This window comes from Prionailurus bengalensis, chromosome C1 (assembly GCF_016509475.1).
Source record: "Prionailurus bengalensis isolate Pbe53 chromosome C1, Fcat_Pben_1.1_paternal_pri, whole genome shotgun sequence".
Lineage (NCBI taxonomy): Eukaryota > Metazoa > Chordata > Mammalia > Carnivora > Felidae > Prionailurus > Prionailurus bengalensis.
Window position 1 is genome coordinate 163,973,015 of NC_057345.1, and position 25,218 is coordinate 163,998,232.

General features: G+C 38.3%; 1 protein-coding gene across 2 annotated transcripts in view; it reads right to left on the reverse strand.

Moving 5' to 3' along the window:
* The window catches only part of CHN1 (chimerin 1), a 205,797-nt gene that overhangs the window by 88,312 nt on the left and 92,267 nt on the right, over nt 1-25,218 (reverse strand). For both annotated transcript variants that reach the window (XM_043577091.1, XM_043577093.1), the window contains one exon: nt 640-928. In XM_043577091.1, the coding sequence (XP_043433026.1) occupies nt 640-928 (289 nt within the window). The remainder of the gene's footprint in view (nt 1-639; nt 929-25,218) is intronic.

The following is a 25,218-nucleotide window of genomic DNA, read 5'->3' on the forward strand; positions in this document are numbered from 1 at the left end:
TTCTGATGTTAACTTTAAACATATTACAACTAAAATATGACAAAGGAAAAACTTAAATTGTCTCTTGTAATTAAAATACATCTTTCTGATTCAATTAATTCTTAAGAGTCCCGAAGGAGATAAACACTCCTGTTACTCAAGACTGACTGATTCCCAAAATAGTAAAAGTTATCGATAGACTGAATTTAATCCTATGTACTTTAAAGCATGGCTATATATCATTTTGCTAAAGAACGGAACTATTTATAAAGGGAATAAAAAAGTAGTTTTGATAGATTATGCGACCCCCTCAATTTCTCATGTAATGCAGCTCTCTTTTCTTGACCGTAGTCATGCTTCTGACCCAAAGCCCTGAGCTTTTTTTTTTTTTTTTTTAATCAGGGGACATTTTTTTTTCAACATAGTTTTAAAACCATGAAACTGATGAAATAGGAAATAATATGGAGCACAAATATATACCTGACATAACTGAACAAGAATTAGATATATGCAAAGTTCAGCACCACAGAAACCAGTGACATTAGGGAAACGCACATCTTTTTCAAAGCTCTGTGGAGAAGTCAATCTCTTCTGGCAATAATGGCTTTTTATACGGACCCCAAACAGAAGAAGATAAAGTGTGGTTTCATGGTAGCTTACCCTTTTCTCTGACACCCCATCCTGGCCTGTAGAATCTCTCTCATCATGTGTCTCTTTCAGGACTGGCATATGTTTTTGGTATGCTGGCTCTCTGTTTAAGGTTGTGTATCCTATGTGCTCATAAATTGGGTTTATCGTCATCTTGGCAATATATTCTGCTGCCTTGGTTTCAATATAGAGAGTAATCAATCCATCAGTCACCAGATCGTGGATGGACTCAAAGCGCTTCTCCCCAACGAAGTGCTTTCCATCGTAGTAGAGCCTGAAGTTTCTGGTTTGACTTCCAAATCTGCCTCAATGAAATGGGAAAGATGTTTTTAAGAAAAGTAAGCAAGTGAATTCTTTCTGAAAAAAAAAAAAAAAGAGAAAGAGCAAAAAAAACTATTGCTTTGTGTGTGTCTTCTTTGTTAAATAAACTGTGGCTAATCTCTATGAATCGTCTGGAATACAGAAAATAAAACTTGTGAACACAAAGAGTAAACTTGCAACAACTAGGGATAACTAGCTAAAAGCATGCCTACTCTAGAAGGGAAACAATGTTCTTGTTTATCTTTTTAAACCACTTCATTAACCTGTAGGAAAAGTGAAGGAAAATAAAGCTTATATCCTATTAGAGCATATTCAATATTCAATTAGTCAACTCCATAATAGATGAAATTTCTTTATTAACATGTTCTCTTCAAGTCGATCAATAAAAATATTCAACATACTTTAGACCCCAGCATTCATGTCTTTTAATGAGAAAGCCCCATTTAATGGGCTCACGTAAGTACAATGCCAGCAATCATTTAAAGCACAGCTGAGTCCAGAACCTGAACCACACAGTAAGGCAGGATGGCAACAGAAACATACTTTTGTGATTTCTAGCCATGAGTCAGTGACTTGCTCTTTCCTTTTATATAGTCATTTTTCTGTGTCTGCATGTTGAGTCGAGGCAAGAAACGTCAGCAATATATATAAGGCACAGAAGTCATAAACGAATGGACTCTAGATCTGTTCTCACTTTTGGGTCATGTTTTGGTGACATACTTTAAAAACTGGAGAGTAATGGTTTACTCTTCTGATAATTTCAGTATTTTGCCTCCTGATTTTATGAAAGGGGATGCCGAAAGGCACCAAGAGCCAGTATCATGGTCTCCCAAAGGCAATCCCAAGTGAGCCTAATTAAAAACAAAACAAGTCAGAGAGGATGTATTTAATTTCACTGTTAAAAATACACAGAACAACAACAAAAAAGACCCCCCAATACACAGAACAGAGGTGAACTTAAACACCAAAACAATGCCGTGTTTAATACCAAAGTAAAATGTTTAATTAGGACTCCAAACTTTCACAACAATATTATTCTGGTATTGATTATATTCCAGAAAGACAGGACTTACCAACTTAAGATTCTACTTTTAATTTATCCTTAAAAAAGGAAATAAAATCATTTTTTATAATGGCCTGAGGTATCTCTGTTTCTGTAGTTCAAACTACAGAAATAATTACTTTAGTAATTATTGAATCTAGAACCTGGCATTCTATCCATGATGGTCCTTCTACTGTAATAAAATTTATCCACCTTTGGTCTTTTAAAAGCAATTGTATTTTGATTTATACTCAAGTGAATGATCCATATAATTCCAATTTCCCACTGGTCATTTTCCTGTAATGTTGCAGACATACTTCTCCTAAGTAAATTTTCATTATAATGTAAGTCTAAAAAAGTAGAAGGTAAAATTTCTACACCAAAGTTAAATATAAAAGTTTCTTTCAGTTTAATATACTGCTTTTATTATTTCCTTTCTGTTAAGACATATTGTCTGTTTTTTGAGTAATAAACATGGAAGGCCACTGTATAATTTCTGTAAGAGTCTTACAACAATAATCACTCAGCACTGTTTAACATTAAGTCCTTTTATAGCTCAGGTGTATTCAGAGGCATTTCAATGAGGGATTAGGCCATTTTACTCCTTCAGGGGTTTATGATTTTACAGTGCGTGTGCACTTAAACTAAAGACTATCCAAGCAATGGTGGTAGGCACTTGTCACTCACGTTTATTCTAAAATCTGAACAGTATGGGAGTGTAGGGCAGAAGGGATGATGGCGTTCTTGGCCTCACTTGGGTGAGTGTGGGGAGACTGAAAGAGCTGGTCTAGGACGCTTCACAATGGGCCTATTGCTACCCCAGCTAAGGAGAGGATTTCCTGGCTACCTCTAGGCATCGGGCAAAAAAAGACTAAGTAAGTTTGTGCTTTTCTGTTTATCACAGCAACCTGAAGAGACCCAGCGCGCAACTCCCAATTCCTCCTCAACCTGCACGTCAGCTCTGGACTTCCGGTCCAGTCGAACTTCCAGTCTTAAGGAACCCGATCCAATAACGAAAGTAACTCATAATATGGGCTGATTAAAATGTAACCTCACAGGACAAGAAAATGAATTTCCATTTTGGAATTATGATTGACTTTTTAGGAAAGCTGCATTATTTTTACTAAAGGAGCCATACCCTCTCATTGCCTAGCCTGTACAGCCCTCTCTTTCCCTTGGGAAGTGACATAAAGAATAGCATCACAGTTTACATCAACGGAGTCTCCTTCCCTTCTGTGATTTGAAGGCCATGATAGAAAATCTTTGAGCAAGGTGGGGAATGGATGTGTCTATTCTACAAAAGAGCCAGAAAAGCAGAGATGCTGAATCTAAAGGCAAAGAAAGGATCCTTTCTTGGAAAGTTTACCACTTACAAACTATCATTCAACCACACACCCAGGAATTCTGTTAAATATTAGGTGGTTCATAATAAAGTTCCTGTTCCCTTGATTACCTCTACAGGATATAGACAAACACAAAGATAAGATGAAATGATGGAATATATACATATATATATATATATAACATAATATAACATATATATAACATTATAACATTATATATATAACATTATATATATATAACATTATATATATATATATCTCAAGAGTTGCATGCTCTATCAAGCGCCCTGGAATTTAAAGAATTCATCTTTATTTATTTGAAAAAAATTTTTTAATGTTTATTTATTTTTGAGAGAGAGACAGTGAGAGCCAGGAAGGGGCACAGAGAGAGAAAGAAGGAGATACAGAATCCGAAACAGGCTCCAGGCTCCAAGCTGTCAGCACACAGCCCCATGTGGGGTTCAAACTCACGAACCATGAGATCATGACCTGAGCTGAAGTCAGACGCTTAACTGACTGAGTCACTCAGGGGTCCCTAAGAATTCATCTTTAGTTTGTTTTTTAAATCTTTTTTGTTTTTTAAGTTTTTTTTTAAAGTTTATTTATTTTGAGAGACAGAGTACGTGCAAGCACATGCGAGTGGGGGAAGGGCGGAGGGAGAGCAAGGGAGAGAGAGAATCCCAAACAGGCTCTACACCAGCAGTGCGGAGCCAGACACAGGACTCAAACTCATGAACTGTGAGATCATGACCCGAACCAAAACCAAGAGTTGGATTCTCAACTGCACCACCCAGGAACCCCTAGTTTGCATTTCTAAAACATCATTGTAAAAAGGCACATAACCTTATATAGAAACATTACATTTCTGTGCAGTGATTCATGAAACCAAGCGAACCCAACAACTCCCCTCACACTATGAAAACCAAGGAACTCACTGCTTACTAAGGTCTCAGAGCTACTGCTTATGTCCAGTGCAAAAGCACCTTTGCAGTCTTGAAACAGGGTTTGACCAGGAAAGGCAAGTGTGGGTCCTGAGTGTTTAACAGAAAACCTCAGACTTTGGTATAAGAATAGGTTTAAATCCTGGATCTGCCACTTTTTAGCTGGCTGATTTGAGAAAATCATTCTTCAGATTCTGCATCTAGAGAACAGGAATAACACTATCTTTCTCCACATGGCTGGGAGGATTACGTAAGCGTATTTAAGTCAAAGCTAAGTACATACTAGGTTCAATGAACGGTAGTTCTCTTTCTCCTTCTCTGTTAGTTAGGCCTCTGCAGAGAATGACAGAACATGTCATGAAACAATAAAGTAGAACAGAAAAGAGAATCAATAAACATGCGCTGAAGGGGGCTCAACAAACAACCGGTAACACAAATAACTTGTACCGGGATATCTCTGCCCTGGCTGATTTCGCAGTCGACACAAGGCAAGGAGGAGCTCTTTGTGAATTGTCTTCAGATGTCCCTGAAAAGTTTATACTGCCTGGGTGGACAGACAGGAACTATAGCAGAATGCAGAGTGGGGGCTGGTGGGGGAGGGAAGAGCAATGAGTCTTTCCACTGTGACTTGTGAGTCAGGTCTCTGAATTCAAAGGCAAAAGGTCAGTCAATGTAACCATACTGACGGCAGGACGTGTTCCATGGATCTGGGGACAACTGCTGAACTCTACACTAGAGAGCACTGATATGTCAAAACTGTCGAAGCTAAACCATTTTCCTCCATTTTTACAGGAAAATCTTCTTTTCATCTTTTCTTGTATTTATTACCTGCATCTGCCCTCGCTTTTTAATAGCTGTTCATTCTTTGGTGAACATGTCTGAAGCTGTACAGGACCAACTCTCTCTTAGTTAGAGTTCAACAAAATTCATTTCCTCCAAAGTGGTACTGTAGTTAACGAATAGAAAAGAGAGACTGGGATCATCTGCTTTGAACTGCTACTGTTGTACATAATTACCACTTTCGAGAAGTGTCTTTTTCTCCTGTGATTTCAGGTTTTGGTTTTCATGTTTAAAAAAGCTGTTTAATGCTGTGCCCAATTGCATTCAGATGAATTTCAAAATATGTAATTGTAACATCTAGCTTTCAAAAAATGAACAAAACCTTTAATACCATCCTTTCTATTTTTTAAAAGTAAATCGTACTCAAAACATTCAGTCTAGAGGTACAAAGTGATGAAAATATGTGTAAAGAATAGCCTTTGGGATTTTACTTTACTTTTCCTAAAACCAAGATTACCTCTGATTTGAGGTCAAAGTATTGGGAAATAGCTCTTCAAAGGAAAGTTCCAAGTCAACAGATGTTTTCTGTTAAACAAACAAAGAAACATATACAACACACTTGTCTAAGTTAACAATAAGATGTTAGAACTATTTCCAGAAACCAACATACAAGAACAATTTTATTTGTCATAAATATATATTTGTGTATTGTTTACCCAAATCAAAGACGGTAATCTAATGATGAAACACGAGCATCTCATAAATTTATCTAATCATAAACACACCCTTGAAAAGCTAAAACAGAAACGAGAATATGACGAGGCATTCAGTTAAATACTAAACAATGAAAGGCTGAGGAAGAGAAAACATAGCTATGTACAATTTAAAAATATTTTTTTTTTGCATCTGAAACCTCTGTTAGGGTACTACTTTTGTCTATCTGGTCATTGAATTCTGGATGGTGAAATGGGGCAAAAGTATTAAAATACGCGAACTCATGATGACATTCCCTTGGCACAGTAAATTGCCTTCAGTGAAAGAAGCAAGTCAATGTGCCTAACTAAACCTGGCACGCCCTGGAAGGTGGGATGAATACAGATGAATTAGTTGAAGGTCTGTTTAAGAAGCAGTGAGCCATTCCCCCCCCCCGTCTCCAATCCTGTCTCCAGTCCCACCCCTTCCCGGCCCTGGTGGAAGACTGAAGTCTGGTTTTCTGGGGAGGGTAAAACAAGGAGATAGTGAACAGAGGGACACCAGACAGAGCTGAAGGCAGAGGTGCCATCCTGAAAATTAAGCGAAAAGTTAACACTGAAGATTGAAACCTCCATCTTTCTTTGTCACCTGATTCTCAAAAGCGTTGTACCTTTTCATGGTAGGAGACTGGAGAATTCTGCTCTTAGAAGTCTGATGTGCCCAACCGAAGACTTAAGAATAGAAACATCACCGTCTACTTGGCTGGTTTCTTTCAAGCTTTCAGAACTACCAGTCAGCTTTTTAGTGCCAAATAAATATGAACAGTTAGCCAAGGACCACCTGACATCTGAGGAAAGACTCTCTGATGAGGGACAAAGATGGATAAACAAAGAGAATCAAAGAGAGCCGAAGGATAAACACTAGGATGCTGTAAGAAAGGGATGAATATAGAGTATGCAGAAAAAATATAGCATATTTAAAGGAAGAAATGGAAGATAAAGTTGAAAAAATTTTCAAGATCAGTAAGGTAGAAAATAGGAGAGAAAAAGTAAGATAGAGAATCAATTCAGGAAGTCAAATATCTAAAAGAGTTCTCAAAACAGAGAACAGAGAAACTGGAAGGGGAAGAAATCAAAAAAGACAATTCAAGAAAATTCATCAAAGTTGAAGGATACAAACTTATACAATGGACAAAAATAAGCCCACGTCAAGAAGGTAAACATGAAAAGGTGTTCAGTGAGTAAGCCACTAAATGCAAATTAAATCTTTAGATTGGTAAAATCTAACAAGTCTGACAATACCAAGCACCGGCAAGGATACAGAGCACCTAACATAACCAAGTACCCGGCATACCATTTAACAAAAGGGTTTTGTATTTTCTAGTAAAGTTGGATGTATGCATTCCCTAGGATTAGCAATCCTATTCCTAGGTAATATTCTAGACAATACGATTGATTATATGCACTACGAGACACACACACACACACACTCTCTCTCTAATAGTAATGCTCATTAACGCCTAAACCTAAAAACCACACATTTCCAGTAAAATAGAAAAACTGTAGTACACATATATGATAGTTAACTTTATGTCACTTTGGAGGGTGTTTTCAGGGAAGATTTGCATTTAAGTCAGTGCACTGTGGGTAAAGCAGATTGCTCTCCCATAACTGGGTGGGCCTCATCCAATCAGTTCAAGGCCCGAATAGAACAAAAAGACTGGCCTCAGTGAGCAAGAGGGGGTTTTCCAGCAGACTGCCTTTGGATGTACCTGCAACATTGGCCCTAAGTCTCAAGCCTACCAGCCCACACTGCAGATTTAGACTTGCCAGCTCCCATAATCACATGAGCCAATTGCTTATAATAAATGCCCCCCCCTACACACACACACACACACACACACACACACACACACACACACACATACACACACACACCCTATTCGTTTTGCTTCTTTGGAGAACCTTGATTAATATAATGAAATACTAGGGGTGCCTGGGTGGTTCAGTCAGTTAAGTGTCTGACTTCAGCTCAGGTCATGATCTCACGGTTCATGAGTTTGAGCCCCAGATCAGGATCTGTGCTGACAGCTCAGAGCTGGAGCCTGCTTTGGATTCCATGTCTCCCTCTGTCTCTGCCCCTCCCCCACTATCTCTCTCTCTCTCTCTCTCAAAAATAAACATTAAAAAATTTAAAAATATATAATGAAATACTATATAGCAAGGAAAGCAAACATATACATGCACAAACATGGATGGATTTTTACAAGTATAATGTGGGCAAAAAGAACAAGTCACAAAAGAATACATACAATGTGGTCTGATTATATAAAGTCCAAAGGCAGGCAAAATCTAAATATATTATACAGGAATATATATACAGGTGGTAAGACTATAAAGAAAAGCATGGAAAAGATAACTATAAACCGAGCACAATAGTTAACTATTGTGTGGAAGTGGGGGATAATGACTAGCAAGAGAAATATGGGGAATTTCTGAACTACCATTAATGTATATTGATGTGGTAGGGATTACATAGATTTACATATATTTACATGTAATCAATTTTTAAATTGGGTATATCAGTTTTACATACTTTCCTGTATGTGTTATTTCACAATATGTATGTTTTTAATTATAGCATTCAAGGGGCACCTGGGTGGCTCAGTCCGTTAAGTGTCTGACTTCGGCTCAGGTCACGATCTCATGGTTCATGAGTTTGGCCCCACATCGGGCTCTGTGCTGACAGCTCAGAGTGGAGACTGCTTCCCATTTTCTGCGTCCCCCTCTCTCTCTGCCTCTCCCCCACTCAGACTCTGTCTCTCTCTCTCTCAAAAATAAATAAACATAAAAAAGAAAATTAAAAATAAAAATAAAATTATAGCATTCAAATGACAAAGACCTAAATCTGGAAGAAAAAGCAATCAGAAACAGATTCCCTCTAAGTGGTTTACACTATAGACTTTAAGGATATAAATTTTATAAGAGAATTCAATGGTGAGTTTTTAAAGAGAACGAGGTGAGAGTATAGAGCTAAGAAAAACAAATTAAATACCAATACAATTACTACAGATCTAATAAATAACTAGAAATGACAGGAAACGGGATCGATAGGACTGAAAAGCAAATCAATGGCATAGAGATAAGGCTTAAATAGTCAACTGGATGGCTAAGGAAAAGTACAAGAGTAAATCAATTAAGGCATATAGGATAAACACTGAAGACTAAGACAATCCACCATAAAAACTGTGCTTCAAGTTCAGATGCCAACAAATGGAACAGAAATACTATTCAGAAATAGAATTTGGGGACATATTCCAGGCAAGGAAGAAGGAACTGAATCTCAAGACCGAAAGAACACACTGTTTCATGGATGAGCTTATAAAAAAACTATCAACATTAAAACAAATCCTGGTTGGGTGCTTGGGTGGCTCAGTTGGTTGAACGCCCAACTTCGGCTCAGGCCTGATCTCACAGTTTGTGAGTTCGAGCCCACACCGGGCTCTCCACTGTCAGCATGGAGCCTGCTTTGGATCCTCTGTCCCCCTCTCTCTCTGCCCCACGTGTGCACACACGTGCTCTCTCTCTCTCTCTCTCTTAAAAATAAACAATTAAAAAAGAGAACAAATCCTGGTTTAAATTACTAAATTTGAAGAGTAAACAAAGAATTTTTTAGACAACCAGGCAGGAACCAGTGTCACTTTCATATAAGGGGTTGGAAGCAAGATTGTTTTCAGACTTCTTTACATTAACAATAAATGTCAAGAAACAATGGATTACCATTAAGTACTAAGGATAGGAAAAAATACACTGAGGATATTCTGTCCAAACAAGCTGTTGTTTAAATTAAAGATAATAGGGGTTCCTGGGTGGCTCAGTCAGTTAAGCATCCGACTCTTGATTTTGGCTCAGGTCATGAACTCACAGTTCGTGAGTTCGGGCTCACTCCCTGTGGGGCTCTGCACTGACAGTGTGGAGCCTGCTTGGGATTTCTCTCTCCCTCTCTCTCTCTGCCTCTTCCCTGCTTGTGCGCGCTCTCTCTCAAAATACATAAATAAAATTTAAAAAATAAAATAAGATAAAGGCAACAAAGAGACATTCTTGTTATAAAGTTATACCTTCTCTAAGTCTTTAGAAGTCATTGAAGAGAATGTTAGTCTTTTGAAATGCCTTTTTTTTCCTTTATGGTACTGCACTTAGCAGCAGCAATTTAACATTTTAGCATACCGATGGCTTTAAGAAATGTTTCGAATTTTACTTAAGTTAATAAATGACCATTCTTTACAACAGAACTATAGTTACTAGAATTTCACTTCCATGAAATGCAGTGACTCTTTCTTGATCATGCACTGGTGAATGAGCTCGCTGTGTCTTTAGGATACAATGAACAGAACTGTTGTAATGAAACCCAATTCAAGTGAAAGCCTTGTGAGTGGGACCAGTCTTGATGACCTATGCCATTTTACACTGCATGGTCTTCATAGGGATCCAGACGATCAAGCCTTGTAAGTGCCTTAAATTCAGGGAGAAGCTTATTCACTGCTAACACCTCTGTTGAGGAAAGAATTTGGTGAGACTACCTTGCATCTTTAAATTTATAAAACGTCTCCTAGTCATGTCTTCTTCCCATACCTACTCAGTCTTGCCAACCCCCAACTTGCAGCCTTCTTCATTGCTATCATAATCTCTTAAACCACAATCATTATACAGAAACAGAATGTCAAGGATAAGTTAATGGATGTCACCGCCAAATACATGAACAAATAAAAACTCACTGCTATACGGTACTTGTAACACAGTCACTGATACGGTTTTATCTGACTAGTGATTCAGTAAGGTTAGGAAAGATCATTTATTTTTGAGCAAGTATGTCAGTGTCATTCCAAAAGAGAGGTTTTGTGCCATCTCAAAAACACACCTCATATTTCAGTGTACTATTCAATCTGACAGCTAACTAAGTTATAATAAAAGATTTTTAAAATGAGAACATGTTAGGATACTAAAATGCATATGGCCCAATCAAACATACGTGGAAGGAGAGAGGATGACTTGATTTTCTGGAACCATAATACCTGGCAGAGCTATTAATTATGTGCTTTGTTAAACCTTACCTACAGCTGCTGGCTTATCTACCAATCATGAAATAAAACTGTATGTTGAATGAGTTAAAGTGTAAGGATTCTGTCTTCTCTTATTTTACAAAACTCTTGGGTCTAAAAGGGAAGACTCAAAAGACAGAAGAGATCTTTGTGATTGTCGAATTCTTTGTTGTAAATCCAGGCCCCCAGGCTCCATACCATCAGATTCAGAATCTGCATTGTTAACAAGATCCCGAGGTAATCCCTATATGGCTTAAAGTCTGGGAAACACCCGTCTAATCCAATCCCCTCACATTATCGATGTAGCAAGGAAGATGTTCAAGTTCCTCCACAGTGAAATAGAGAGGCTAATAAAAACCCCAAAGTCCCAAACAAAACAAAATAATAATCAAAAAAATCCAACCCACTGTTTAAAGTCAAATGGTTCTTTATCTGCATTAGTACTGGCTGCTTTATAGCTTTTTTTCTGGAAAGCCTCCTGGCTCAACATGAGCCCGCACGTACTGTGCTCCCCACTATTGCTAAGCACTGTCAGACCAAAAAGGTCCTCAACCAAATTCATCCTCTCATCTCTTCTCCCTTCAGAAAACTGTTCCTTCCCCAACACCCCTTATGAGAACCACCACCCACACAGTCAACTCCTGCCTAAACTTTCATAATTATCTGAGATTCTTCAATCTCCCTCTACATTTAAACTTTTATTGGGGCGCCTGGGTGGCTCAGTCGGTTAAGCATCCGACTTCGGCTCAGGTCATGATCTCGCGGTCCGTGAGCTCAAGCCCCGCGTCGGGCTCTGTGCTGACAGCTCGGAGCCTGGAGCCTGTTTCAGATTCTGTGTCTCCCTCTCTCTCTCTCTGACCCTCCCCCATTCATGCTCTGTCTCTCTCTGTCTCAAAAATAAATAAACGTTAAAAAAATTTAAAAAAATAAAATAAAATAAATAAACTTTTATTGATTGACTGATCTGAGTCCACGCAAACTCTGCCCATTCTGCCTACAGCCACGAGAGTTTGTTCCAAGAGAGATCCTATCATACTATTTTCCCTTTTGTCCCTTTTGAAAATTGTTAATCGTTCACTACTGCCATAAGAAAATGTCTTCAAACACTTTAGCAAATCCTGAACCCTTGAGAATCAGCTATTAGGTTTACTTCGAAAGCACTAGAGACTGACATAGTGTGGTGCACATATTAGACCCTAACTAATCAGCTGCTGAATAGAATTATTAGAATAGAATTACTAAGGGCTTGATTAATGCTTTCATAATTGACCCCTAAGATGGCCAACTGAATGTAACAATAAAAAAGATTCTAAAAAATACATGTGAGTAAACACAGAATTGCCAAAATGTGAGAAGGTTATTAATTTTGTTGGGCATAACTAAGAAAGATGTGGTAATTATCAGGCATAGTGTTTGTCACTTACAGAACTGTAATGGTTTCCATACTGACACCTGGGAGCAAATAAATGAAAAACAACTTTTCTAATACAGTGAACCAATTAAAATAATTTCTACTACACTATTTTCATTTTACTATCAAAGAAACAATATCAAGTATTCTATCCAGCCAATAAGTAAATGCATGTGCACTTACAGAACATCTTATACACACATTTTAATCTTTTTAAAACAGGATGGGTCCAGAAATGATGAGTGTATTCATATAATTAACAACAGATTTGGCTTATTCAAGAGCTGGTACTTAGTGCCACTAAAAGCTTATAAAACCTTGTTTCCATGAGTCCACTACTTCAGGATAAAGAAAAAAAATCACATTACAACAGAAGTTTATAAGAGCATGGAGTTATATATGTGAGTGCTTGCAGAATTCTATACATATACATAAGTGTGTGTGTGTTTACACACTCATTTATGTGTTTTGCAGATTCCTACTACTTAATCCTCTTAAACAACAAAATGTTTTCTTTAACCATTTTTTGTATAAACAATTCTAGGTATCACACAGGGACTATAATTTAATATTTTTTAAGTGTTTATTTTTGAGAGAGAGAGCACACACATGCATGTGCACAAGTGGGGGAGGGGCAGAGAGAGGGGGACAGAGGATCTAAAGCGGGCTCTGTGCTGACAGCCCGATGTAGGGCTCAAACTCATGAATCACAAGATCATGACCTGAGCCAAAGTGAGACGCTCAACCGACTAAGCCACTCAAGCTCCCCTAACTTAATATTTTTTTAAGTTTCTTTCTTTCTTTACTTTGAGAGAGAGAGAGAGCATGAGAGGGGGAGCGGCAGAAAGAGAGGAAGAAAGAGAATCCCAAGCAGGTTCCACGCTGTCACTGCAGAGTCCAACACAGGGCTCAATCTCATGAACAGCGAAATCATGACCTGAGCCGAAATCAAGAGCCGGATGCTTAACCAACTGACCCACCCAGGCTCAGGCACTCCTATAATTTTTTATTTTTTATTATTTTATTTTATTTAATTTTAAAAAATTTTTTTAAATGGGTATTTATTTTTGAGAGAGACAGAGACAGAATGCGAGTGGGTTAGGGGCAGAAAGAGAGGGAGACACAGAAGCAGAAGCAGGCTCCAGGCTCTGAGCTGTCAGCACAGAGCCCGATGCGGGGCTTGAACTCACAAACTGCGAGATCATGACCTGAGCTGAAGAAGGATGCTTAACCGACTGAGCCACCCAGGCGCCCCTCCTATAATTTTTTAAATATTAGAGTTAACAATTAATACAATTTAATATTTTCTTAAATATTAAGTTTCATCATCATGAATATAGAACTAAAAGTTTAGTGTCTGAATATGGAACTCTCTCATTGGCTATTGTGGTATATTGAGTTAACCTCCAATCTACATTGCCCTCAATTATTATTTAAAAAAAAATTGTTTTAATGTTTACTTATTTTTGAGAGAAGACAGAGCGCAAGCAGGGGAGGGGCAGAGACAGAGGGAGACACAGAATCTGAAGCAGGCTCCAGGCTCCCAGCCGTCAGCACAGAGCCCGATGCAGGGCTCAAACCCACAAACAGTGAGACCATGACCTGAACCAAAGTCAGATGCCTGACCAACTGAGCCACCTAGGTGCCCCTACATTGCCCATTACTGAACTTTCAGTTCTTGAATCGAGTTTTATATATATTTTAAAAACTATTTATTTATTTATTTATTCGTTTATTTTTATTTTGAAAGAGAGAGCACCAGTGTGAGTTGGGGAGAGGGGCAGAGGGAGAGAAAGAAAATCTGAAACAGGCTCCGCTCAGCACAGAGCCCAATGTAGGGCTCAATCTGACAACCCTGGGATCATGACCTGAGCTGAAATCGAGTCAGATGCTCCACCGACTGAGTCAACCAGGTGCCCCTAGTTTATATTTTTAAATCGCCTTGCATGTTATCGCATGTGTTCACCTTTCAATGTGTTACTTTTTATCTGCTGTAAGCTTGAAAAACAAAAAGGGAATTTTACCAATATCTGATAGAAAGCTGTATTAAGTAGACTCTAATGGGGATTACTGACCATTCCTTGGCCATCAACACATGGGCTCCGTGGCAGCTCTTTAGCCACTCAAAGGCCTTTCCCCTCATTCCCAGCCTCCTGGCTGTATTTTAGAGACGTGAGGCTGCCAACGATCTGACTTCCAGACAAGTAGGATGTTGTTGTAGACGAGCAGAAACAGGCCTAAACTTGATTAAATATACACCTTTAAGTTTATCACCTAGTGGTTATTAACAATCAGCAAATTACTACATAAAGTGTAGCATAAAAATGCCTCACTTTAAAAAATCAATTTCTTAATGTATAATTCATACACAACAAACTACCTCCATCTGAAGTGCACAATTCAATGAGTTTTGACAGATACTATCACAGTCAAGATTCAGAACATTTCCCAACATCCCCAAAGTACCCTCATGTCCTCTTGTGGCCTATTTCTTTGTCCCTTATTCTATTCAACCACGTATCTGCTTTCTGTCACTATAATTTTCTATTTCATGGAAATGGAATTATGCAGCATATATTCTTTTGTGTTTGGATGTCTCAGTTTTTATAAAGCATCACTTTTAAACTGATGGATACTGTTCTTGTCAGATTTTGAATGCAACTAGACTAGGATTTCAGGCTGTGGCAAAGCAATAAATGAAATTTGTAATTGCTTTTTTTGTTTCTGGGGTTGTTCTGAAATAGCCTCTCATGTCTAATTAAGATGTAAGCATCAGATATAATCAACCTGTTAGTTGGAAACAAAGAATTATCAACATAGCCCTGGTTGCCACTCATTGACTTTCAATGCTAATAAGCAAAAGGTTTAAAATGTAATACACAATGTATCTGTGTGTGTTCATTTTTATGATACTATTTACTATGTTTGAGTGTTCTGTGCTAGGTACTATGCATGCCATATCCCAAATAATCCTTCAACTAGTATGAGGTATTATTATTACATCCTCATTTTATCGATAAGGAAACAGACTTAAGGGAGGTAAGTAATATGCCCAAAGTTATGCAGAAAATACTGGAACCAGAGTATTAATCTAGGACTATCTGACTGCAAAGCCACATTCTGAACCACTGACCATATCTACTGATTAAAAAAAAATTTTTTTATGTTTATTTATCTTTGAGGAGAGAGAGAGAGAGAGAGAGAGAGAGAGAGAGAGAGAAAGCATGAGCAGGGTGAAGGGCAGAGAGAGAGGGAGACACGGAATCCAAAGCAGGCTCTAGGCTCCGAGCTATCGGCACAGAGCACAACCTGGGGCTCGAACCCATGAACTACGAGATCATGACCTGAGCTGAAGTTGGGTGTCCAACCAACTGAGCCACCCAGGTGCCCCCCATATCTACCGACTTAAAACCACAGGGCTGGGGTGCCTGGGTGGCTCAGTTGGTTGAGTGTCCAATTCTTGATTTTCAGCTTAGGTCATGATCCCAGGGTTGTGGGATCGAGCCCCACGTTGGGCTCTGCACTGAGCATGGAGCCTCTCTCTCTTGGGGTGCCTGGGTGGCTTAGTTGGTTAAGAATCCAACTCTTGATTTCAGCTCAGTTATGATCTCACGGTTCATGGGTTCGAGCCCCGCATTAGCCTGCTTGGGATTCTCTCTCTCCCTATCTGCCCCTCCCCCATTCGTGTGCACTCTCTCAAATAACTTAAAAAAAAAAAAGATTCTCTGTCTCTCTCCCCCTCTGCCCCTCTCCTCCACTTGCATGAACGCTTGCTCTTTCTAAAAATAAAAAAAAAATAAAATAAAATAAAAAATAAAACCACAGGGCCAGAAATAAAGCCCAATGATTGGGTTATGTATCTTTTAGAGCAAAACAGCAAAAGAAACATGAATCTGTCCACTTAAGATATCCTTAGTTAGGAGCAATAAATAGAATGAAAAATATCTTTCTTTAGTTCCTACTTATAAGGAAGCATATCACAGGGAGGCATTCTAGGTCTGACAGTTCTCTAATGCAATTTTATTAAATAAACCCAGTATGCACCAAGCAGTGCATGAGGTTCAAGGAAACCAAACAAATAAGACTTAGTTCCTGCCCTGAAGGAATTTACAATTCATTTGTAAAGACACACATGTAAATAGATTATTACTGTAGGTGGGAACTTGTTCTTAGGTATGCTCTGGGAACACGTGAAGATCTTATCTGAAAATAAGTTAATAACCATGTGATCAACAGTACTTGGCATAAATATATTCAGTAGAGACTCAAATATAATCTTGAACATTAGGTACCATCCCTAAAAATAAAAACACCCGAGTCATGAATAGATTTCTAAGTGAGCCTCAAAATCTGACAGCAAACATCAATGGAACCCTTAAGAAAAATTTTGAAAGACTTAGCAGGATGAGCCAATTTGTAGCTTGGAGAATGGCCACAATTGAGAACAGAAGCAGGGCCAAAAGCTAACACAATTGTCTGAAATGAGCAGATGAGGAACAGGAGGGAGAAACATTCACGCAGAACAATGACAAGAGCCAGAGGGCAGCTATTTTAGCCTAAGGACATCATAAGATATTCATAGGAGATCTGTTCTACTAGACTCCAGGAAGACAGGACACTTCAAGGGGGCAGGGGTGGGAAGACAAACCAAAAGAAACATGCAGTATATTTAATAAGATAAGGATAATGTATATAAAAGATACGTAAGAGCAAGACGGATGGAGAGGAAGTCCCAGACCGCACTCCACAGAACCACTGAATTAACAACATATGGACTAAGATTCTCTTATGACAACTCCAGAACCCATTTAAGAAATTGCAGTACCCCAGGCAAGTGCAAAACCATGATAGCCTCACTGAAACAGGTAAGAAGGGCTACTTCATCTTATCTATGAGTGCCCCTTCCCCAAGACAGCACCGTTGAGCTTGGCTTATGGGCTTCTCCCCTAAGGGTGGGTGTGGAGCAAAAAGAGTGGAACATGTTTCCAACATCCTGGCTTTTGGAGGGCTGCCTGAGGGACTGGTTACTATCTCACCTGATCCAGAGTGCTAAGATAACTGGCACAGGTTAGATGCCCGTGGAGGCAGGGAAGTTCTGAAAACAAGGGAGAGTGTCCAATTTGTTACTTTTCCCTCAGGAGAAGGGAGAAGAGTGGGCATGTATCCAGTGCTCTGGCTTTTCTGAGAGTTGCTCAAGGGAATGGTACCTGTCTTGCCTGATTTGGGAAACTTCCAGGGAGCTGGTATACTTTAGATGCTTGGAGGCTGGTGAGAATAAGGAGAGACAAGCAGCTTGTTCCTAGAGCACCCAAGAACCTGCAGTACCAAAGACAGATACCAGATGGTACAAAAGATTACAAGGTCCTGAAAAAGAAACTGGCAAGCCTCTTTTTAAATGTTTTTTAATGCTTACTTACTTTTGAGAGAGAGAGAGAGAGAGAGAGACAGACAGACAGAGCGTGAGGTGGAGGGGGCAAAGAGAGGGAGACACAGAATCCAAAGCAGGCTCCACGCTCTGAGCTGTCAGCACAGAGCCCGACGCGGGGCTCAGACTCACAAACTGAGAAGCTGAAGTCGGATGCTTAACCAGCTGAGCCACACAGGCGCGCCGCCTCTTTAATTGAGAAATGCACATAGCCCTGAGAAGTTATGCCCTCCCAAAAGTGTCAGAGGCCCTCCAAATCTCTACCTGGGCTGATTGGAGAAGGTCTTCCTCTGTATGAGGCCAGTCTGTAAAGACTGGAAAAAATGGTTGTATTTACAAATGCTCATAAAATTCAGAAAACAAACAAACAAATACAAACTACATGAAGAACCAGGAGAACATGTCCCAATCAACAGAACGAAGGAAATTCCTAGAAACCAACCCCAAGGAAACAGAGATCTATTAAGTATATAACAACGAATTAAAAGTAATTTTCTTAAAGAAGCTGAATGATTTAAAGAGAGCACAGACACAAAACTAAACGAAATACGAGGCACCTGGGTGGCTCCGTCAGTTCAGCATCCAACTTTGGCTCAGGTCATGATCTCACGGTTCGTGGGTTCGAGCCCCACCTCGGCTCTGTGCTGGCAGCTCAGAGTCTGGAGCCTGCTTTGGACTCTGTGTCTCCCTCTCTCTCTGCCCCTCCCCTGCTCACACTCTCTCTCCCAAAAATAAGTAAACATTTAAAAAAAAAAATTTTTTTTAATAAAACTAAATGAAACAAAATCAGGAAAATGTTATGTGAAAAAAAAAAAAGAATATCAACAGAGAGATAGAAACCCTTACAAAGAACCACACAGAAATTTTGGAGCTAAAGAATAATTAGAAAAGTTTGGTCAACTAATCTTCAACAAAGGATCTAAGAATACCCAAAGGGAAAGCGCAGTCTCTTTAACAAATGATGCTGGGAAAACTGGAGAAACACATGCAGACCAATGAAATTGGGCCTCTATCTCACACGACTCACAAAAATTAGCTCAAAATGGATCACAGACTTAAATATAAGAACTGACACCAAAACCTCCTAGAAAGAAACACAAGGAAGAAACTCAATGATACTGGCCTTGGCAATGATTCTTTTGGACATGACACCAAATGTACATACAACAAGAGCAAAATTAGCAAGTGGGGTTATATTAAATCCAAAAGCTTCTGTACAGTAAAATAAACAATTAACAAAATAAATTAACAAAATTAAAAAAACAAAACAAAAAAATTCTGTATTCCTACAGAATAGGAGGAAATTTTTGCAAACCATATGTCAAATAAGGGGTCAATATCCAAAATATATAAAGAACTCATAAAACTTTAAAAAACTCAAAGAATCCAATTAAAAAATGGGCAGAAGAGCCAAAAAGACATTTTTCCAAAGAGGACATCAAAATGGCCAACAGACCGATGAACAGATGTTCAATATCACTACCATCAGGGAAATGCAAAACACCACGAGGAGATGTCACTTCACACCTTTTGGAATGGTAGCCATCAAGAAGACAAGAGACAACAGGTGCTGGCGAGAATGTGGTAAAAAGGGAATTCTCACGCACTACTGATGAGCATGTAAATTGGTCCAACCACTACAGAAAACAATACGGAGGTTCCTTAAAAAAATTAGAAATCTGCCATACAATCTAGCAATTCTGATTCTCGATATATACCCAAAAGAAATGAAAACAGGATCTGAACGAGATGAAAGCACTCTCATGTTGACCACAGCATTTTTCACGATAGCAAATATATGGAAACAAGTCAAATGTCCATCAAATGGATAAATGGATAAAAAAAAAGAAGTGGTATATATACACAATGGCATATTATTCAGCCACGAGAAAGGAGGATTTCTTGCCATTTGTGACGACATGAATAAACCTTGAGCACACTGCAGTAAACAAGATACATCAGGGAAAGACAAATGCTATAGGAGATGACTTATATGTAGAAAAATTCAAACCTGTAAAAAGAGTTGAGCATCCTACTCTTGATTCTGGTTCAGGTCACGATCTCGTGGTTTGTGGGACAGAGCCCCACATAGGGCTCTACGTTGACAGCATGGAGACTGCTTGGGATTCTCTCTCGATCTCTCTTTTTGCCCCTCCCACCCTCAAAAGAAATAAAATAAACATTTAAAAAAAAAATCAAAAACCAATCAATGAAACAAACAGCTGGTTTTTTTGAAAATGCCATCAAGATTGACAAGCACTTAGCCACTCTAAAGACAGACATCGAGACAAATGGAACAGAATGAAGAACCCAGAAAGAAATTGGCATGTATGTCAAATGATCTTTGACAAGGGTGCCAAGGCTATACAATGGGGCAAGAATAGTCTTTTCAACAAACAGTGCTGGGAAAACTGGATATCTACATGCAAAAGAATGAAGATGGGCCCTCATCTTATACCATCTACACAAATTAACTCAAAATGGATTAAAGACCTAAACGTAATACCTGAAAATAGAAAACTCCTGTAAGAAAACACAAAGAAAAAGCTTCAGGACAGTGGAACAGGCAATGGTTTCTTGGCTAGAACACCAAAAGCACAAGTAACTAAAACAAAAATAGACAAAGGGGATTACATCAAACTTAAAAACTTCTACACGGCAAAGGAAGCAATCAACAGAGTGAAAGGTAACCTATGGAAGGAGAGAAAATACACACAAGCTGCATATCACAAAAGGGGTTAACATCCAGAATATAAAAAGAACCCATACAGTGCGATTTAAGAGATAATAGCATGATTAAACAGTGGGCAAAGGACTTGAATAAACAGTTCTCCAAAGAAGACATAGACAACAAACATATGAAAAGATTCTCAACTTCACTAAACATCAGAGAAACACAAATCAGAACCACAATGATGGTTCTGATTAACCACCTTATACCTGTTAGGATGGCCGCTATCAATAAAACAGAATGGCAAGGGTTGGTGAGGATGTGGACAAAGTGGAACCCTTGTGTCACTGTTGGCAGGATTGTAATGGGGCAGCCGCTATGGAAAAACAGTATGGAGGTTGCCCAGGAAATTAAAAAGAGAACTACCACATGACCCAGCAACCTTATTTTCGAGTAAATGTCCAAAAGAACTGACAACAGACTTCCAAGAGATATTTGCACATCCGTGAACACTACAGCATTATTCACAGTAAGCAAGATGCGAAAGCAAACTCAATATCCATCAAAGATGAATGGATGCAAAAGAAATCTGAGGCAAATACAAAAAAAAAAAAAAGCAAATACTACATAATTCTACTTACATCAAGTATCTAAAGTAATCAAACCGATAAAAACAGAAAGAAGATTGGCGGTTGCCAGCGTCTGGGGGAAGGAAGAAAGGGAGAGTCATCGTTAGGTGGGTACAGAGTTTTAGTTATGCAAGATGAAAGAGTTCTATAGAACCGATGTACAACAATGTGCACAAAGTAAGCAATAATGTACTCTACATCTGAAAATTAAGAGAGTTTAAAAACACATGTATGTGTCTATACATGTAGTTCAGAAAAATGAGGGTATAAATTATGATTGCTAAAAAGATACTCCACTGAGACAAATAACTCTCTTTCTTAAGTAAATCCCAAAATATTTCTTCATACAAGACAACAGAAGTTATTATTCTTAAAAAAATTTTTTTAACGTTTATTTATTATTGAGAGACAGAAAGAGACAGAGCATGAGCATGGGATGGGGAGAGAGCCGGTGGGGGGGTGGGGGAGAGACACAGAATCCGAAGCAGGCTCCAGGCTCTGAGCTGTCAGCACACAGCCCGACGCGGGGCTCAAACTCACGAACTGTGAGATCGTGACCTGAGCCGAAGTCGGTCGCTTAACCAACTGAGCACCCAGGCGCCCCTAGAAGTTATTCTTAACCGATATAATGTACATGTGCCTATTTGAAAAATACAAAGTTTCTGAAATCTGAAACATTCTACTATAATTATTGAGTATACATGCAGAGTTTCCATTTTCCCCTCAAAGCAATTCATGGAAATTGTTTCTTTTTATTGACTGTGGAAGGCTGAATATGTATTTTATCTTCAGTCAGTAGAAGACAGAAATGAATGTGACCAAAATCCAGACACTGGAACATTTCCGATACAAGGCGAAAACAAAAGGCTTCACCAATTAATTAAATCAACTCTAAAGCTACATCCACAAATGCTTTATGAAGGACATTTATGAAGTCCTTAACTATTTTTGACTGCAATATTTTTTTACTCATAGAAGTTGGAAAATTTAAAAATTAAGAAGTCATTAAAGCCAAATCTAAAATTAAAAAAAAAACCACCATGCTCCTTTATGTAGGATATATGAGATAGATAGATAGATAGATAGGTAGATAGATAGATAGATTTCACCCCAATGGAGTATAAATAACCTAGTTTATATTCCTGAGATAGAACTGGATCTGCTACATAACTCCTTAACTTCTCTGTCTATTGAATATAACAAAGATTAAGTTTGTAAGGGAAAAAACCACAAACCTCGTTTCTTCACATCTTCATCCATGTTCTCTTCCTTCTTCCCAGTCATAAGTACAAATTTGATTTCTTTCTGTTTTCAAGACATAATGTCACCTACTTGTCATCTCTTCCTAACCTTTGTTGGAAGGTGACATTTGGCTGGGGCAAGGAGGGCAGTTTAATTAGATCGGTGCAGGAATTTAATATGTACCTGCTTCTAACATCACTGTACTTAATTCTGCTCATCAGTAAATCGTCAAAACTCATTATTTGTTGATCAAATGTCAGGCTGAACTAGTCAAATTTTAGTGTATGTGCTGCTGAAGCAAGCACTCAACTAGCTAAATTTTAAAGTATGTCACCACCATATATATATATATATATATATATATATATATATATATATACACACACACACACACACATGTATGTACATACATATATACATATACATGTCTATATGTACATACATATATGTGTGCATACACATATACGTATATGCATGTATACACACATACATACATGTATCGCATAATGGTATAAATCATACTTAATCTGCACCATGTCAATATTCAAATCACGTATATACTTTAGTAAAATGGCTTATAAATAAATATGAAAGAATAGGGGAGTGAAGAAGGAAACAGAGAAGATATTTTCCTTTCCCATTTTCTATCAATATATTCTGGCAAATTCTAAAATTGGTGTGTTATGAAATTCTGAAATCTGTGTTCTGGCAAAATCTGACTACAGAAAGTTGGAGAATTATTTGGAACTTTGTACTTATTCAAAGAATCTTTCTTATTCCAAATGGATGTTCCAGTTTCTGAAATCCACTGAAATTTAGAGAATAGACAGTTTTTCCTGAAAAAAATATTTTAATCACTTTGTACACTTACTGCATTTTTATTACTTTATACATTATAATCTGAGAGAACACGCATTCATTCTTTTGTATATTGGCAGAGGAGAAGCCTAGCCTTGGACAACTGGCAGGATAAGTGAAGAAAGACTGGTATTTGTCTAAGGATCATGGCAAAATTATCTTTAGAGAAAGAAATCTGGGTATATGTGGGGCGGTAAGTGTGTGTGTGTGTGTGTGTGTGTGTGTGTGTGTGTATGATATACATATACCTATGTGAATTTTTTCCCCAGACATTTCTAAAATATGTTAGTGCTATTGGCACAAGAATTAAAAAAAAAATAAAACACTCCAAAGCTCAGCTTCATCTCCCATAGTAGTTCATAAAGCAATGAAAAGTTTCATCGACCTATCTAGTGGCTATCTAGAAGTGTTATGTACTTCTATTTTGGAAAGAAAAAAACCCATAACTTGATAAAAATACAAAAATAATCACAGTAGAACTGAAAGCTTACTAGATGATAGCTCTGGCAAGGTAGAGACCAGGCTTCTCTGAACTGATCACAAAGTATTCTCTTCTAGGACTATCAACAAAAGGAGATGTGTGTGGTGAAAAGGGTAGGGGAGGAGCAAGGAAAGAAAACCCAGCTTTTCATATTTCCCAAAATGAATAATGTGCCTTTAAGACCAAATCTGACAAAAACTCATCTTTTGCTTCTGCATCAAAGGCTACTGACGATCTTCCATTATCTTCCTCCATAACAGACCCTCACTCTTCAGGTGTGAACCTGGCTCCCTACACTGCAGACCACATCTCTCAGCTTCCCTTGCCTTGCTTTCAGGAGCAACCGATGAGAAGTGAAAGTGGTATGAATTTTCACCCCTTCTGCCTTCTCAGCGGGAATGTGGATGTGAAGTCTGGTGTCACGTGAGATAAACTTGGAAGCCACACACGGGAAAGCAACAGGATGGAGCTAGTCTGTATCCCTTACCTTGTTAAAAAGGGCCACACCAGCCTTGAAATACCTCCAGATTTCTGGAATGTGGGAGGAAAAAACACATCTATTCTGTATAATACGCTTCTTACTCAGTAACTTACAGTCAAACCTAAGCCCAATTCTCAGTCCTCGCTGCACAGATAGTCCACTTTTGTTTCTGGTATTTGGGGGATTCTCTTATATGAGGTTATGTTTTCCTGAGTATAATATAAAATTTTTAAAAAGTAATACTATGAAAAACTTTCTTCCAGCAGCTGCCACTACTGAGCCTTGTCTAAGAATTCTACAACAGTAACAAAGTAAGAGCCAAAGTAACATATAAACAGGAAGTCCCTACAATATTTTTCACTATCTGAATATTACCACCCCAAAATATGCTTTCGTTTTGTCTGTTATAATAATATGGTAAAAATCATAATTTATTTTGCTGGAATCAAATTCTCAAGAAATTTCCAGGGAGTCAGAACTTTTAAACTTCTTGGCTTGTCAGTGGGACAGGGTCCTTTGCCTCCTAGGCTCCCACACTTGTTGCTATTTTTCTCATTTCTTTCCAAATGAGCATTTAAGCCAGGAGGATCTTTTTGCATGAAAAAGTGTTACAGGAGGCCTAGCAGCGGAAAAAATTTTGGCAGCTGAAAAGGTAGGGCCACAGGAGAGAACACACATGGTGTATTACAAATTAGAGAGTCATGGTTTGGATGAGTTTTCAAATTACTGTTACTTGGTTTTAAAATCACTGATAAAAACTTAACGTGTTAAAATCACTGATAAAAATAATAGAAATTACATTTGAACAACAAAAGCAAAGTGAAAGTAAAAACATTAACATCCTGTAAGTATCTTCTCCTTGAGGCCCTGACCCAGTATGTGTCAACTCTAGAATGCACAAGGAGGCCAAAAATTGGCCAAATGTAGTGACGATAATACAGAGAGCAGTCTGCATCAGGGGCCAGCAATATAGCTCACTGGCTAAATCCAGGCTCTTAACGTGTTTTTGCGTGGCTAATAAGCTAAAAATGGATTTTATATTTTTAAATGGCTACATTTTTAAATGGCTAAATAAGTATCTACATAACAAAATACTCTCAATTGACCTGTAAAGACTTTAATATTTACTATTGGATCCTTTACAGAAAAAAACCAGTACCTGATTTACATGACTA